This window comes from Mustela erminea, chromosome 17 (assembly GCF_009829155.1).
Source record: "Mustela erminea isolate mMusErm1 chromosome 17, mMusErm1.Pri, whole genome shotgun sequence".
Lineage (NCBI taxonomy): Eukaryota > Metazoa > Chordata > Mammalia > Carnivora > Mustelidae > Mustela > Mustela erminea.
Genome location: NC_045630.1, coordinates 35506820 through 35524112, shown reverse-complemented (window position 1 = coordinate 35524112; position 17293 = coordinate 35506820). Strand labels below are relative to the sequence as shown.

The 17293-nt window shown below is 51.6% G+C and overlaps 1 protein-coding gene across 1 annotated transcript in view; it reads left to right on the top strand.

Moving 5' to 3' along the window:
* LAMB3 (laminin subunit beta 3) overlaps positions 1-17293 on the top strand; it is a 48860-nt gene that overhangs the window by 9405 nt on the left and 22162 nt on the right. Inside the window, 4 exon segments of the mRNA XM_032318449.1 lie at positions 2226-2310; positions 3354-3508; positions 14857-14971; positions 15488-15561. Of these exon segments, the coding sequence (XP_032174340.1) occupies positions 2283-2310; positions 3354-3508; positions 14857-14971; positions 15488-15561 (372 nt within the window). The 5' untranslated portion in view covers positions 2226-2282.

The window sequence follows — 17293 nt, the reverse complement described above, 5'->3', positions numbered from 1 at the left end:
GTTCTCAGGCCTGGTGGGGGTGGGCACAGGAAGTTGGTCTGGTTATGCTTCAGGTCAGGTCTGTTTTCTGGCCCTCTGGGCTAGCATTCCTGCCAGGGGAGGGCAGGGCTGGGAGACCAGCCCTTAGGAAGCTGGGGGCATGACTCACAGGTAGTTACCTGTCCCAGGGCTCCCTGCCAACCTGCGGAGGGATCCGGAGGGGAGACATTTAGAGTTTACTCCTGTTTATTCCTCTTAAGCTTTCCTTGGGTGAGTTGGGCTTTGACCCCCTTCCCAATGAACCTAAGGCTCCTGCAAATTCCCCCAAAGCAGGGATTTTCCACTTTTTTAGTCTTCCATTGAGAGGGTGTCTGGTGCTTTCCAGGGTGCTTTGCAGCCCAGTGACAGGTCTGGAGCAGCCCAGTGACAGGTCTGGGCAGTAACAGCCTATATAAGAGCTTTGTGTCCTCTGCTTAGTCTTCTGTCCAGGGCTGCCCAGGACATAGGATGAAGCTGACCCCTGTGGGCCTTGGGGAAGTGCCAAGTACAGTGCCTGTGGCAAAAGTGGGTGCCCTTCCCTGGCCCCTGGGAGTCACTGACATTCAACGCCTGGGGCTTTCAGTTTGCAGTGGCTCCCTTTACCCCTACCCCCACCCCTGCCCACCCCCACAGGCACCCACAGGCCGCTGGGACTGATGAGCTTGCTGTGAGGCCTTTGAGATGGACCCACCTGCCCAGTCCTGTCCTGGGGGAGCGGGCGGCGGAGTGGGGGGTGCAGTGACGGCACATGGGCGTGCCAGACGCTGAATTCCTGAGGCTCGCCCTGCAGTGGGTGACGCCCAGCCGGGGAGTCTCCAGACGTGAGGCCTTTCTTTAAAAACTGGGAGCCAGAAGAAGAGACCCCACATTCAAGGGGTGCTCTTAGAGCCCACCTGGAGAACGAAGAGCAGCAGCACGGAGCAAGGTACGGGACCGGCCTTCCCCTGCGCGGTGGAGGCCAGGTGCGGGAGTAGGGCTGTCTGCGTCTGGGGTGTCTGGGGCCTGGCTGCAGGGGCCGGATTCATTCTGGATTCCTTCCTCCTCCTCCTAGGAGGGCACTGAGCAGGCGCACTCACCTGCAAAGGCTAGGTTAAATGTCTGCCATTGTTTGGGTTCCTTTTTTACATCGGTAAGTGTTTCAGTGACTGGGGAGGAAGCAGCTTCAGATCTGGGCTGAGCACAAAGAGAAGTGGGAAAGTGTGGGCTGGCCAGGCTAGAGCTCTTCCCAGGGCCAGCCGGTACCTGGTTGTGCGGGGTTTGCAGCCTGGGGGCAGGAGTGCAGAGAGAGCACTGGATGAAAACCAAAAAGTGGGTCTTCCTCCTGGGCCAAGATTAGCTGTGCAACCTCAGCCACCTGTCTCTTCCCCGGGCCCATGACTCCTCCAGGAGAGGTTTGGAAGGCATGATTCCCAGGCACTAGCCTGTGGAATGTAGATGCCGGGTGGGCCCCAGCTCCCTCTCTGCAACTGCCTTGCCCCCCTCTCCCTTCGCCCCCTGCAGCCAGAGGGCTCTGTGGCTGTCCGGGGAGTCAGAGGTGGGCCCCAAACGAGCAGAGGTGGGGCCTGTCCCCGAAGTCTAGTATCCAGCCTCAGCTTCCAGAATCCCAGGTCTGCACAGCCCTGGGCCACAATGGGAGACATTTTAAGATGCTTCCAGTTCTGATGAAATCCTCACTCACTTCTTAAATTCTGCCAGGCTCATCTTTCTCCCCACCGTGTCCCAGCAGCCTGCTTAGCTCTGAGTTGTGGTCACCAGAGCCTCCCCCTCAGGGAGGCCCAGGGTGGTGGCCGAGAGGCTTCGCCTCCAGGCCCTCAGCCACTCTGACCCACTCACCTTTGGGTCTACAGGCCTGAGAAAGGCCAATTCTGGGGGGTGGGGGGAGCAACAAGTTCTTGGACATCCTAATAGCTCCTCTCCTGCAAAGGGCCCAGCCCTTTCCTGCTCCCCACATTGTCCTTGCAAATGTGTGGTCCAGAGAGGGCCACGCCTCTTTCCCTTCCATCTCCATGCGGGGAGATGAAGTCTGGGAGGGGATGGCATTTTCCCAGGGTACAGTATGCATCACCGGCCAGCTGGGACAGCGGTCCAGGGCTCTGGCATTTTGCAAGCTTTTGGTGACAAATGAACCTGCTGCTTACAAGTATCCTAGGTCAAGGCCCTAAGTAAAGGGGGCTGCTGTCCCTTAGGGTTTGTATTGTTTTATCCAGGCTGCTTTGCTGAGTCCCGGGTGAGGTCCTCTGAGGGGAGTCCCCTGTTGGCTGAAGATGAGGCCCCTCCTTCTCCTGTGCTTTGGTAAGTCTCCCTTCTCATCCTTCCAGGCCCTGTTGTGTGGCAGGGAAGGGACAGCTCCGTGGGGGAGGAGAGTATACCGAAGGGTGGGTATCATCCCTCGGTCACCCCCTCGTCCTTCAGTTTGGAACACTTGTCTCCTGGGGCCCCCGTGGCGTTTCCCCGCTCTTTGGGCCTTTGGGAAAGACGATGGCCTCTCTTGAGAGGCTCCCAAGTATCTTCTTCTTCCAATGTGAGGGTGGCTGTGGTTCCCCAGGTGCCCGGCACAGCTGATTGCCCAGCCTTTCACTCTCTCGTGGGTTCCAGAGCCATCACGGCTGGGTTTTACAGGGGACTGTCGCTGGGGGTTCACAAAGCGTGGCTGGGTCCCCTTGGCGGGTAAAGGAGCAGCAGGAGTGCCAGCAACTCCCGGCAGTGGCTCACTCGTGGTGAGCAGCCAGCCCCGCTCTGGCTGTTGACCGAGGCGGCTGCTGGTGAAGGGACGGAGGCCTGTGTCCCAGTGGCGGAGCATGGGCCTGCGACAGGATCCTCAAAGTCACATATGGAGGCCACATTTCAGGATCATCCAGGGGTTCCGGTAGCCAGTGCTTCTCCTCCTTTCCTTTTTATTTTTTATTTTATTTTTTTAAAGATTTTATTTATTTATTTGACAGAGATCACAAGTAGGCAGAGAGGCAGGCAGAGAGGAGGAAGCAGGCTCCCTACTGAGCAGAGAGCCCGATGCGGGCCTCGATCCCAGGACCCTGAGATCACGACCTGAGCCGAAGGCAGAGGCTTAACCCACTGAGCCACCCAGGCGCCCTCCTCCTTTCCTTTTTAAATTACAGGTTGCTGAACATGAAATCAGCTGCTTCTTTTTTTTTTTTTTTTTTTTTTTAACCAAACAGCATCAGGATTCCAGTCCTTAGAGCCACCACTGGGTGGGAGCATTAGGGAAAGGGTCTAGGCTTGCTGATTTGCTGATTTATGTTTCCCTGGGGGATACTGGGGTGGCCTGGGGGGCCCTCCTCTCGCTAGGCTATTCCCCAGCACCCCTGTGATTTCAGTCTGGCCCGGCCTCCTGTGTGCCCAGCAAACCTGCTCCCGTGGGGCCTGCTATCCACCTGTTGGGGACCTGCTCATCGGAAGAACCCGGTTTCTCCGAGCTTCATCCACCTGCGGACTGACCAAACCTGAGACCTACTGCACCCAGTATGGCGAGGTAGGTCCTAGCACCATGGCCTCCAGGGCTGGAGAAGACGAGTTGGGGTGGGGGGAGGGCACCCTTTGTTCACAGAATGCCTGAAGTGTGTTTGGGATAGCCACAGCTCCATGTGCTGTGGAGAGTACAAGAAAAGCCTAAGGCCAGATCTCTGCCTCCAAAAAATTTTCTCCTTCACTGGGCGAGAGAAAACATCTTCAGAATCAGCTGAATGGCTCAATAAAGCTGGAGTCTTTCCTCAGTCCTCAGGTATGGGCAGGATGCTTTTTCAAGTCTTGGGAACAGACAATTAGATGAATGTTGATCTTTTAGAACCGAGAGCTGGCGTGTCGTCTGTGGGAGACGAAGTCAAGGCTGACCGAGCACAGGTGGTGGGATGGGTGCACTGGGTTGTGTTCTTGCCATGAGATGAGCTGAGTGGTGCCATGGTCACTGTTGGCTCCCATCTCTTTGGCCAGTGTTGGGAAGTGAGTGTAGACAGAGCTAGCGGCAGAATATTTGATTGTTGGCTAGAGTAGGAAGAGCCAGCGGTCCCCTCGGGCAAGTGGGAAACAGCCCAACTGCTGTTAAGAGGACATAAATCAACAAGGTAGATGCAGAAATGATGAGGCCAGCGAGGGGGTTCAGTGACTCAGCTGATAAGTAAGAGCTTGAGCTGAACAGTCCAGAAACCCAAACACTTTGACCTAGGTCAGTTAACATTCCCTGTTTAGGCAACTGAGTTCTTCAAAGAGCTGTTGTGATTTTTCTTCTATACACCTCTGGACCTATTTTGGAGGAACGTTGACTTCCTTTCTTTTCTCTTCAACAAGATGGGGGTCATTCTTGGTGCCTTGTGTTTACCAAAGTTGAAACCACTTAGTGTTAACTTGTTTTCCAACCGCATGTCTCATTTGGCCATTTTTCTGCCCTGAAACGAAAGGTTTGAACAAAGGAATGTATGAGGGAGGCGTGTTCCCCAAGTCTTCTAGTCTTTTCAGAAAAAGAGAGAAAGAGAGAAATACAGAAAAAAAGGGGAGTGAGAGAGACTGACTGCATGAAGGACACTTGGGTCCTCCATGGTCCTGTTTTCAAACTGTCCTTGTAGTTGGGACAATGGAGGTAGCATCGGCTACTGCCGCTGGGCCCCATTGCCCTTCTAGTCCAGTGTTCTTTGGCTACTTTTAATGGCAGATGGAGCTGAGTAGTGGCTTCGGAGGTGCAGAGCAGAGATGGCTGTGGTTCCTGCCTCTCACCCAGCTGGATGTGGGAAAGCCAATCTGACAGTGTTGGGTCAGATGGCCAGTGTTAGGCCAGGCCTCCCTGTGGACCCAGATTTCTCCACAGGCATCAGGGGGCCTGGCCGTATTGAGCTTTCTACGCAACGGAATGGTGTTCACTGCTGCCTTCCCACACATGCCCTATACCTGGTGCCACTGAGCCATGTCTAAACCTTGCAGGGAGGCTTCTGCTGATTTCCTTCCTTGAGTGGACCTGCCTTCTGGCGGGGGGAAGTAGGAGAAATTCAGAGCTCCAGTGCTGGGATGTCCCCTCAGGCCCTGCTCTGTCTGGACAGCCTCTTTCGCCAAAGCTTTGGCCTTTTGACTTCACCTTGGCCTGCCCTCTGCCTCTGTCAGAGGCCGGAGCCCACCGCCTCCCTTCCTCGCTTGTTAAGCAGCCCCCTGAGGACAGAACGGTGCTTGCAAAAGAGAAGTCTAGACTTTTGCAACCCTGGGGATGGAGACATCCCAGCTATTTTGGCTTCTCTGAAACTTGAGACACATTGGCTTTTTCCCCTCTTTTCTATGAGGGGGAGGAAAGCCAGGCAGCCTCTTCTGGAGAGTAGAAGGTGGGGCATCTTGAATGCATGTGATCTTGGGCAACACAGTCCCCTTCTTTAAGCCTTAACTTCCTCTTCCATGAGTGTTCGATGAAAGGGTCTGAAGGTTTGCTCTTGGCCTCAGGTTTCTCTGGGAATGAGCCGACTGCTGAGAGCCCCCACCTTCCACCTCTCCCTTGTTCCTTTGCCCTTTCTCTCTCTTTTCCCTTTCTACTTCCTAGAGGCTATTGGTTGACAGCAAGGAAGACACACCCCCAAGGCACAGAGCTACACCCTCGCAGGCTGCAGTGGCGGCTGTGTGATGACAATTGGGAATCGATATTTTAACTCTGCTGGCTTCCAGTTTCAGTTTTTGAGTTTAATATATTCTGTTATCAAATGATAGGCATAGCAGCTAGAATTCGTTAGGCACATGTTATGGGTCCCAGGCCTCATACTCAAGAGTTTCACAGGAATTATCTCAATTAATTTGCACAGTGCTTCCTGTGGGGGTGCTTGTTATCTCTGTGTGCCTTTGGGAGGGTTTGGGTGTGTGCCGGGACCCCATACTTCTGATGGAAACACAGGTGTCGAGTTTTCCGAGGAGTTAGAGACGGAGGGTGGGTGTAGTGGGGAGCCCTAGGCAGAGATGGGGCATGAGGCAGAACAGCATTCCTGGTGCCTGCCCCTCTCTCGTCTCCCTTCACCCCTTCCTACCAGCTCCTGGCCCCATATACACACTTTCTTCAAGCTGAAGCTTCTGGTTAGTGCCTCTGTTCTATTTCTGTGACATGGTGAGCTCTGAGCCAAGCACGACTTCATCCCGCACCTGCCGTCTGCCCACGGACGTGGCACGAATGCAAGTGCACCAGAGATTTACAACTCTTGGACGTTCTACACTGCTCGTTCCTCCGCCCTTAACCCCAGCAGGACTCAGTGGAATGGGAGTTGCAGGAGCCATGGGGACTCCTTCCAGTTCCAGAATTATCTCTCCCAGCTTCCGGTGTCAGAGTGTGGCTCCTGTTCCCTTGCTATCTCCTCTGCCTGATTTGGTCTCAGTGGCTAAGTCCTATCAGCCTCGAGGACTTGCTTCTGTGGTTTTGGGGTCCAGGTTGCAACCCTTGCAATGACGTAGGACTTGGTCAACTTTGCCTTGGGGTACCCCACCCCCAACTTTGCCCTTCGTAAGACTGCCTGCCTTGACTGCCCTTTAACTATCCAAGCTTGGGCCCAGGCTGTTCTTTACCAAAACGGCCCTGTCCCCTTGTTCTCCTTCCTTTGGTCCTAACTAACATCTGGGCAGAGTCACTGTTCCCTAGAGCTTGAGGCATGTCTGTGTGCCTCCTTGTCCTTGTCCTCTTCTGTATTTTCTCTCAGCGTTGGCTCCTTGTTTGAAACCTGAGTCACGGCAGCCCCCAGCCCGGTGAGCGGTTGTGAGGAGCGTGTAAAGGAATGAGCAGAGTTGACCAAGGCTGGTGTCGGCAAGACACTGAACGTTCCATTCCCCCTCCCCTTATGCAGCCACCTTCTGGCACTGGTGTCTGCTTGCAGAGGCCACCCCATCTGCGAATCACACTCCTGAGCATTTCTCCCCTGATTAGGACACGCACTTGCACACTTATTGAAATAACCCATCCTTGGGCCAGCCCACTCTGCTCTCAAGGTGGCCGCTGCAAGTCTAGTCTGTAGTGGACTGTTGGAGAATCTGGAGGCAATCCCGGTCAGTGAGGTTGTCCTGCCAGGGGGTGGGGACTCTCTGGGTCTGATCCTGGTCTGACCCTTAGATGAGGGATGGGACCTTGCTAGCTCCTGGGTTCTCTCTAGACCATCGTGACTCCGTGTATGAAATGAAGGAGTTAGGTTAGTGGGCCCTTGTGTTTGCTCACTTCTAGCATCTCTGCCTACCTCTCAGAGATGGCTGGGCTGTGCGTGACCCCGTGGGTTCAGCATGGTATCTGTGAGGCAGGGGCTTCTTCACTGGCAGGGGCTGAGCTGTGCCCTTCTGGTCATCTCTGGGCTGCTTCAGGCTCCCCAAGACGCAGTGCGTTTTGCCCGGAAGCTTTCCAGCCCTGATTTCTGCTTCTGACAATGTAGCCTCCAATGTTGTGTTTGCTCCCCTAAATGCTTTATTTATTGCCCACTCCCTCCCTTTCTGAGGGAAAACTTAATTACCCAGCTGTCTTAATAATAGTTTTACACAGTGCATTCCTCAGGTTAATTAGCTGGATAAATCCAACAGCTGTCATTTTTATCTCTTGGAAACAAGCTGAGGAGCGGTAGCCAGTTGCTATGCCCTCCACCCCAACACACGCACACAGAGACAGACAGACACACACACACGCATGTCAGTGCACCCACATGTACACCCCCCAACAACCACTGTCTTTCTCGGTTCGACGGTTATCTGTTTTCTGGACCTTTGGCAGGGCTAATACGGAAGCAGGGGATGTGTGAACTCCTTATGTCTCTGTACTTTGCGACTGCCTCTGACTAAATTGTCTGTCCCCGTTTCCCCAGAAGTTCTCAGCAGTTCTGAAACTTCCAAAGCTCCTGCCATTGGTGGGCCACTCTTTTGGATGAAGCATTGTTGTGTTCTTTGTTTGAAATACAAACTCTCTTGAGAAAGACACCATATCAATCTATCATAGACCACTATATCTCAGCCAGGGTTTGCTTATCAGAAAACTAGCTGTGTTGGGGCGCCTGGGTGGCTCAGTGGGTTAAGCCTCTGCCTTCGGCTCAGGTCATGGTCCCAGGGTCCTGGGATCAAGCCCTGCATTGGGCTCTGTGTTCAGCAGGGAGACTGCTTCCCCCTCTCTCTCTGCCTGCCTTTCTGACTGCCTGTGATCCCTCTCTCTCTCTCTCTCTCTCTCTCTTAAATAAATAAATAAATAAAATCTTAAAAGAAAGAAAGAAAACTAGCTGTGGCTTTTGTGAAGGGTTCCAAGAGAATAAAGGCCAAGGTGCGTAAGCTTTGAGGGATAGAAGGACATGGAGAGGGACATTGGGGAAAGTGTTACCATCAAAAGGAAGCAAAACTTGAGTTGGTGGCATGTGAGAGTCTTGGGTCCTGGTTGTTATGGGCTGGGGGATATAGCTCGTGGGGCTAAAAGGATCGGAGAGGGGGGAAAGCTGTAATGGGAAGGCCTAGACAGACCCAAGTGGCTTCAAATTTTGCTGGCCCATTGCTTTTGGGGTTCAGGTCTCCAGAAGTCCTGGCAACATTTTGCAGACCTTCTTTGCTTCTTTGTCCTTGGGAGCTGTAGGAACCATTGTCACAGGCAGAGCCTGCAGGGGTCCAGACAAGCAAAGCCATTCTCTGCACTCAGGTCTAGGGAAATATCTCTGTTTCTGGAGAGGTCCAGGCTGGGGCGGAGGCTGTCCTTCCCAGAGAAGAAGGGAGGGGGCATCCTGACAACCAGCTCCAGTCTCTTCCAGGGGCTGCCAAGTGACCTCGGTGTCCCTTGAATTAGAACCGGCCAAGAAGGTTTAGCTGCAGACATCCTGGGACTGAAATCCCTGCCGTGTTTCTTTCCAGCTTTATGGACTTGGACACGTTTCTTAACTTCTCTAAGACTTGCTTTCCTATCTGTCAAATGAGTATCTGCATATTTTAATGGAAGATACCAACCTCAGAGATTTGGGGAGGAGGCAATGAGATAATGTATGCGCAGTGCCTGGGAGAGAGCCTGGTACAGTGTCATTTCTGGGTGTGTGGTGCCCATCGTCTCTGACCAGCTTCACAGTCAGCCTCCTGAGCTTAGTCTGGATGCGAGAGGGCAGCATGGAGTGAAGGGTTTGGTGAAGGTGTCACTTCATGACAAGACAGAAGATGAGGGACACCTGGGTGGCTCAGTGGGTTAAAGCCTCTGCCTGTTGCTCAGATCGTGATGCCAGGGTCCTGGGATCGAGCCCCGCATTGGGCTCTCTGCGCTGCGGGAGCCTGCTTCCCTTCCTCTTTCTCTGCCTGCCTCTCTGCCTACTTGTGATCTCTGTCTGTCAAATAAATAAATAAAATCTTAAAAAAAAAAAAAAAAAGAGAGAGAAGATGAAGTTGAAAGTGCCTGATAGCCCTGGGGCTTTCCTCCTCAGCACCCCAGCGGAACCCGACTTTTGACCTTCGCCGCCAATATCCACTGATCTAGAAGGGCTGAGGCTTGTGAATCCCAGTGGGGACCAATGGAGGTCTTGCTGACCAAGGGCCGTAAGGGGTCCTTCTTCTGCTCACTTAGCTGAGAGGCGCGATTTTCCAGTACGGCATCTGGGTAATGTCCTTTTGGGTTTTTTTCTTCCTTCCTTTGCATTCTTGTTCGGAGTGTTTTAAACTTCTGAGCAGATAAGCTGGAGTAGGAGAGAATTCGAATAGCGTGTTAGAGCAAGAAAGAACTTCATTATCTTATGCCACGCCTGCATATTACCAGGGAGGAAGCTGAAATGGAGAGAATGCCTTTTCTTGCAGGCAGCTGGATTTTTTTTTTTTTTTTTTTTGGTCCTGGCTTCCTTTCTTTAGGCCCTGGCTGGTGGCCATGACCCTGATGCTATCTCCTTAGATAGACACAGTCTCTGGCTTGCTCATGGGAGGGAGCTGGGCCGTGAAAACCAGAGGCCGTTTCCACTTCCCTCTCGAGTTAGCTCCGTGTTCTGCAAAAGCAGAGCTTCGATTCGCGTTTACCTACCTTTTCCCACCGATTTCCACTGTGATTCAGGTTCCTGCTGGCTCTCGCTCTCTTCTTTGCCCTCCCCCAGCTCTCTGGGAGGGTTCGTCTTCCGGCCAGACTGCTGAGCTTCTAGAAGGCTCCAGGATAAGGGAAGAGGCCCAGCCTTTCCAGATGGAGAGCAAGTAGGAGCCAAACTGGCTGGAGGCCTGACAGGCTGAATTGATAATAAGGCCGCGTCTCTGAGGTAGCACGGCCGGGAGAACCGTTGGCCAGTGGACCCCAGAGACGGGGCCTGCTGCCGCCGAGGGCTTCCACCTCTGGGAAAGACGGAGGCATGAAGCCCACGGGAGGGGAAGAGCCTCGTGTGGAGAGTCCCGCACATGCATTGATACACATCCTCACGCAGGCAAACGAGAATAAATAGAAAGGGAAACTGAGGCCCAGAGGGAAAGAGAAAGCAGCTTGTCTTCCCGTGGGCGCCTGCTGTAAGCCTCTCTGCTTCAGGTCTCCAGCCAGCTGGCTGGCTGACAAGCAGAGCCACTTAAAATACCTGTCCCCAGCCTGTGGGCTCAGCCTGTCTCTAAGGATGGCAGTAAATCCCTCCTTCAGCTGTGTTTCTATGATAAGCAGCACGTAGGTTTTAAGCCCATGAGGGCATCTGATCGTCCATCAGTGCCTGCGCACGTGGAAGGAAGGTGGGGTGGGCGTGGGGCACCCCTGGGCTCACTGGGAAGCTTGAGCCAGGAGGCAGGGTGAAAAGCCCATGTGGACATTTTTTAGTTTTCTTTACTTTATAGTAATGTCTATTTTCCTGAGTATAAAAGCGAGTATATATCCATGGTATTGACGTTGAATATTATTAAAGAATAAGGAAAAAAAGCTCCCTGTCATCCTATTACCCAGAGATATTAGGGTCAGCTGCTTGTGGCGGTCATTTTTGTAGGTCACATTGGCTGAATAGCAACCATTTCATATGGTTCAACCTAATCTTTTGGGGTGTTTCCTTCCAAACACTTTCTGTTCCTTTCAATTTACGTATTTGAGAACATGACAGATACATGTTTATGCTCATCCTTTCTTTTTTCTTCATAAAATACTAGAATGTCAGCATTTTCCCCAAGTAATGAAAGGCTTTCTGTGAGCAGTCTTTTTAATAGTTACATAATATTTCATCCTTTGGGGACCATCAAGGTCATTTCCAGTTCCAGGTTGAGGCGTTCTAGGTCCGGTGCCCCAGGCCTGAGGAAAGAAAGAGCCTTGTTTCTGGCGCTGTCTTGGCCAGGGAACAGGCCGGGATCAGGTCCCAGCAGAGCTGGGGAGAGAGCTCTGGTGACAGGCGGCCGGAAGGCAGCTGGCCCTTGTCTCTCGGCGGGACATGTGCTGAGTGCATACAGAGGCTGGCAGTGGAAAAGTTTGCCCCCGAGAGGCTGTGCAGAGTGGGGAGAAGGGCACGCTCCCTGCCAGGGACCAAAATAGGAATCTGGAGGAGAGTCAGATTCCAGCAAAAGGCTTCTCTTGCCCAGAAAGGATTATTTTATGTGCTCAGGTATTTATTCCAGCACTGACACATCCACAGTCTCTGTTAACTGAGCTGGGTCAGCCTGAGAAGCCAGCTTTTTTCCCAATGTGCTCTCTCCACCTCAGGCTCCCCCATGGTCAGCAGCGGGGTCAGGCCAAGCCCTTTGAGTGAGACAGACATTGTCACCCTTCACCGTGCTTCCTGTGATGTCTGTGCACCCACCTGGTTTCCTAGCACAAGTGAGAGGATGACCCAGAGGGAGGGAGAGGGAGGGGGAGAGAGGGAGAGAGAAGGGGGAGGTGGTAGGGGACCTTCTCTAGTGTGGGTTGGTGCTGGCGCTGACGTGGCTGTCAGTCGGTAGAAGAGTCACTGCCCTTTTGAGCCCCATCTTTTTGATCTGAGTTCACATATATAAAATGGGAATAATATTCCTCACCACATAGGGCTGTTGTGAGGCTTAAATAGGTTTTCATATTCAAATTCCTAGTGTAGTACCTGGCCCATAATGGGCTCTCTGTCCCGTCATGTTGCTGTTTTGTTACCTCTCTCCCCCATCCCTCCTTTTAAACTCCCTGCCTGCAGGAAGAGAACGTCTAGGGCTAATTAAAATGTTACCACTTACTGAGTATTTGCTATTCATTCAGTAAGTATTAAGGGCCTACTCTGTGCAAGGGACTTTCCTAAGCATGGAAGATACAGGAAAGGAAGCCGTCGTGGAGTCTACTTTTGTAGCAGACAGTAAACAGATAATATAAGCAAATACATAGACAATAAACGCATGGTATTTCAAGTGGAGATATGTACTAAGAATAAAAATGTAGCAGGGCAAAGAATGGATGAGCAGGTGGGAGGGGCCGTGAGCAGGAGGGAGAGGCAGAGAGAGGGACAGTGCAGGGGAGGGAGAGACCGTAGAAGGGAAGGGAGGAAGCGAGCATTCCTTACAGGGCACGTGTGCTGGCCATTATTTGAACATTAAATATCATACAATTATTGTTTAATAAAGCACTTTGGGACCTGATGAGGAAACCTCCAAGCAGCAGGAAGGGTGACGATTCTCTTATTTTGGAGGTGAAAGCTGAAAAGTCAGGTGGGACGCAGAGGCTCCAATGGCCAGGAGTGTGGATTCTGCTCCTGCTTCTGCACTGCCCCAAGCTTTGTCGGCCGTGGAGAGGCACGATGGGTGTTGGGCAAGGAGTTTCCATCACGCCAGGCTCAGGCTCAGCATACCAACTCAATGCCTTTGGGACAAACCTGTCTGTTAATCAGTTCCGCAGACACTATCCTTTCTAAGACATCAGCCTTACTGGCTTATCACCTTCCCGGGACAGGGCAGAGGTTCAGGAGCTGGAAGGCCTTGGAGAGGCCAGAGCTCTCCCCTGGTTCTGGTGAGTGGAAGCCTTAGAGGGAGGCAGGGGCTTGGGTATTTGGAGTACAGTTGTCCCCACCCCGAAGGAGCTGCGGGCCAGTGAGGTTCTTGTCCAGGCTTCTACTTGCGGGGTACTGTGGAGCCCTCTGAACAGTGTTCTTTACTCTGGGCACAAGATCTGGTAGCATGGTAACTCAGAGAAAACAGAATTTGTTTGTGTTGCATGGGGGAGCTGAGGCAAGGTCATGCTGTCCCTGGGGGGACTGTGGGCACACACACATACAAACTAAGAGAACACGGGCAGTGTACTTGGGCACTGTTCTTTTGCTTGGGGATCTCTGCCTGGTGTGGGGCCCATGGGGTTCAGTTCTGTCTCTTGTCTCACTCCAGGGCATGGGCAGGCCAGGGGAGCTGTGGTTTTGTGGGAAGCTCCCCAGTGAGGTTGTTTCCTTTTCGGCTGCCTACCCTGGCCTTGATCTTCATGAAGGGACTCTTGCTATCAACCTCAGGGCTGCAGATTTCCTCTGTCCTATGCATTCCTGGCCTTGGGACTGCTTAACCACAAAGCTTCATTTGGTGGGGGACCCTCAGATTCTTTCCTGTGGGTAGGGAATGCCAAACCTGGGAAGCATCCACAAGTCCCAGACATTGGTGCTGGAAGGCCTTTGAGATCATCCAGATGTTAATGTAATGTTGACGCCCTAAGGGGAGGGTCTTTATTTTGTTCTCTGTTATAACTCTGGAGCCCAGAACAGGGCCTGGCACATAGTACACACTCCACAAATATTTGTTGAATATTTGAATGAATGACTCTCATCCAACCTCTACTCAATCTACAGAGGAGAAAACTGAGCCTAGAAAATGGAGTAACACAGAGCTAGAACTGGAACCCCAAATTCCCTTGTCTTTTTTTTCTCTGTGCCCCATCTCCTTGGTGCTCAGAACCTCAGTTTACCCTGGAGTGGCCAGGATGAGGTGAGATGAGATACAAAGCTCTCTAACGTTTACCTAGCACACAGCAGATGCTAAATTAAAGTGAGTTCCTCATCTTTTCTTCTTTTGGCTCTTGATACCCTTTTCAAGTTTCTCTTTTTTAAAAGATTTTGTTTATTCATTCCTTTGTTTGTTTAGAGAGCGAGTGCAAGTGAGGGGAGGGGCAGAAGGAGAGGGAGAGAGAGACTACCAAGCAGACTCTGTGCTGAGTATGGAGCCTGATGTGGGACTTGATCTCACAACCCTGAGATCATGACCTGAGCTAAAACCAAGGGTCAGATTCTTTTTTTTTTTTTTTTTTAAGATTTTATTTATTTATTTGACAGACAGATCACAAGTAGGCAGAGAGGCAGGCAGAGAGAGAGAGAGGAGGAAACAGGGTCCCTGCTGAGCAGAGAGGCTGATGCAGGGCTTGATCCCAGGACCCTGAGATCATGACCTGAGCCGAAGGCAGAGGCTTTAACCCACTGAGCCACCCAGGCACCTCTAAGAGTCAGATTCTTTTTTTTTTTTTTTAAAGATTTTATTTATTTATTTGACAGAGTTCACAAGTAGGCAGAGAGACAGGCAGAGAGAGAGGAAGGGAAGCCGACTCCCTGCTGAGATCATGACCTAAGCTGAAGGCAGAGGCTTTAACCCACTGAGCCACCCATGCGCCCCAAGAGTCAGATTCTTAACTGACTAAGACACCCAGGCCCAGGCACCCCTCAAGTTTCTCTTTGAGGCAATGTTCGGTACCAGTGTTTTTCTGCCACCCAACACCTTTTTCCTGGCAATAGTGCCTATTCATTATTCACTTATCTATATGTTAGGAGGAACACAAAAAAATTATATTCAAAGATGACCAGTAGCCTTGTTTTAAGATGCCAATCCTTCCAATGGTGTGAATGAAACCAGTGGATCCCTGGGGGTAGGATTATTACATAGGAGAAGTTCTAGGCTCTCAGGATGGGGTGGGGGGGGGATCCTATCTGGATCCCTTTTACAAGACTCTGTCGACTCCCTCTCCCACAGTGGCAGATGAAATGCTGCAAGTGTGACTCTAGGTTGCCTCATAATTACAACGGTCACCGAGTGGAGAATGTGGTTTCGTCCTCTGGCCCCATGCGCTGGTGGCAGTCACAGAATGGTGAGCTTTGGCCACCTCCAGGGGCCTAAACTTGTGGGAGGTCCCACAGTGTGGGAGGTGGTTGGGGGGTACCCGGGAGCCCTTTTGGTTGTCCCAGGCATTTCTTAACGGTAGGACATGCGTGGTTGACAGACCTTCTGCCTCTCTGATGTTGTAGGTAGAGGAAGTTGCTAGAAGTTGAGGAAAGGGTAAGAAGAGTGAAGAATGCCTTTATTTCCCCCTACTTAGTTGCAGCGAGCTTGTTGTAGGAGTTGAGCTTGTAGAACAGACACGTTGAAATCCTTTAGTGTGTTAGGGTCATCAAGAGATGATGGGAAGGAAATTTGGCCAAGGACAGGTGGGATCTTGAGTAGGAAATACAGGGAGAAGCACGTTGGTACCACTCCTCTCGAGAGGGAAACCAGAGGATGGATGTTAGCATTTCTGACTTCCCAGAGCTAGTAGAGTCCAGAGCCTTTTTTGGGCTGGGAAGGTAGAATTTCTCTGGTCTAAAGGTTCTACTTTTGGTCCTTCCAGATGTGAACCCTGTCTCTCTGCAGTTGGACCTGGACAGGAGGTTCCAGCTTCAAGACATCATGATGGATTTTAAGGTTTGCTTCCTGGGGATGGCAGTGGGTAGAAGAGGGGGGACCCTGGGGGCTTGGGCTTAGGGAGAGCACAGTGTCCTTGTCTCCCCAGGCTTGGGTGATGAGGAGGTGGGCTCCACTTCTCCATACTGAGGGGACACTTAACCCTGAGTCTGGGTCGAGGTGACAGAAGAGGCCCACTGTTGGGAGCACAGTGGCACCTCCAGGCCCCCTGTCCTGGCCATGCCGTGGTTATGGATCTGTTCTCTCTCTGTATCCTCCATCCTCAGCCCATCTGATTCATTCAGCTCGCCAAGTACAAGTTCCACTGGGCCTGGTCAGTTATCATGCAGTCGTATACATATATTCTTGGTATGTTTAATGCTTTTGCTGATGAGATTGAGTTTAACAAACAGCCAGTGACTGGCCCATCCTTATGAAAGATGTGCTTTGGAGCAGCACCCTTGATGGGCCATTCACTGCTGTCACATCTCAGAGTAACTTTTGGATTCTGCTTTTAGACCAGCCTCCTGAGATACTCCTTTGGAAGGGAACATTTTTATTCATTTGTCATAGCCACCCCCCCTGCCTTTTTTTGAGAAGATTTGATTTTATTCTTTCTCCAGAAATAGTCAAATATTTAAGGATCAAGCTCAGTTAATAAGATTGGGTGAGCATGAAGGGTGATATCATTTTCAGGAGCTAAAATGAGCTGTGCATAAAAAGCGATACGATCTGATTTCTTCCTTGGCTCCGAAAGTTAGCACTGAGATCCTCTCTTCAAGAAAAGGTCAAAAGTATTTTGAGAAATGACAGTATCACTTGAATAAATGCCGTGTCTAAAGGGGACACCTTTGAAGGGCAGCATTCATCTGGATGGATATTGTTAGTTACACTGTGTGCATTACTCATTCATTTACTTGTCCGTTCTTGCTACACATATACTAGCATTGGTTGTATGTTAGGTCGGGGGACAGATGCCGGGGGTGGAAAGACGAACAAAGCTAAGTCATGGTTCTCACATTGCTCTAGTTTATATTGGGAAGACAGGACTGATGAGGAGGTATGACAGGTGCTCTGATATTGGTAGGAAATGGGGCTGGGAACACAGAGGGGTGTCCAACTTGGTCTGTCTTTGGTGGGGGCGGGGGGGAGTCGCAGAATGCCCAGGAAAAGGTGAGCCATTGTAGGACACTGATAGTCAGGCAAAGGGCGAAGTTTATTCTTGGCAAAAGAGGACCACCCATAAAGTGCAAAGGCCTGGAGGGGAGAGGTAAGAGGCAAGAAGGTATGTAATGGTAGGGGGGTGGGCTTGGTCAAAGGAACGCACATATAGGGTCTGGAGGGGGAAATGTGTATATGGTGGTGAGAAGTAGGGACGTGGGAAGCTGCAGGCGGGTGAGAGATGAGTTTACAGACATAAAGGGGAGGAGGGAAGTGGACTAAAGCTTCGTGCCTTCATTCAACGAATGACTGAGTGCCTCGTGTGTACCACATGTTGGGGGTGCACCTGGATCAAGACAGACAGGGGGACCTGTGATTTACTGTAGTGGCTCTCAAACAGGGTATTTGGCAATTTCTGGAAATATTCTTGGTTGTCACAACTATTGGGTATGCTACCTCCTGTGTAGAGGTCAGGATTGCTGCTAATTTTCCTGTGATGATTGGGACGGCCCCACAGGATTTAGCCAGCTCCAAATATTAACAGAGCCGAAGGCTGGGAAACCCTGGTCTAGGGGGAGAGGAATCAGAAGCA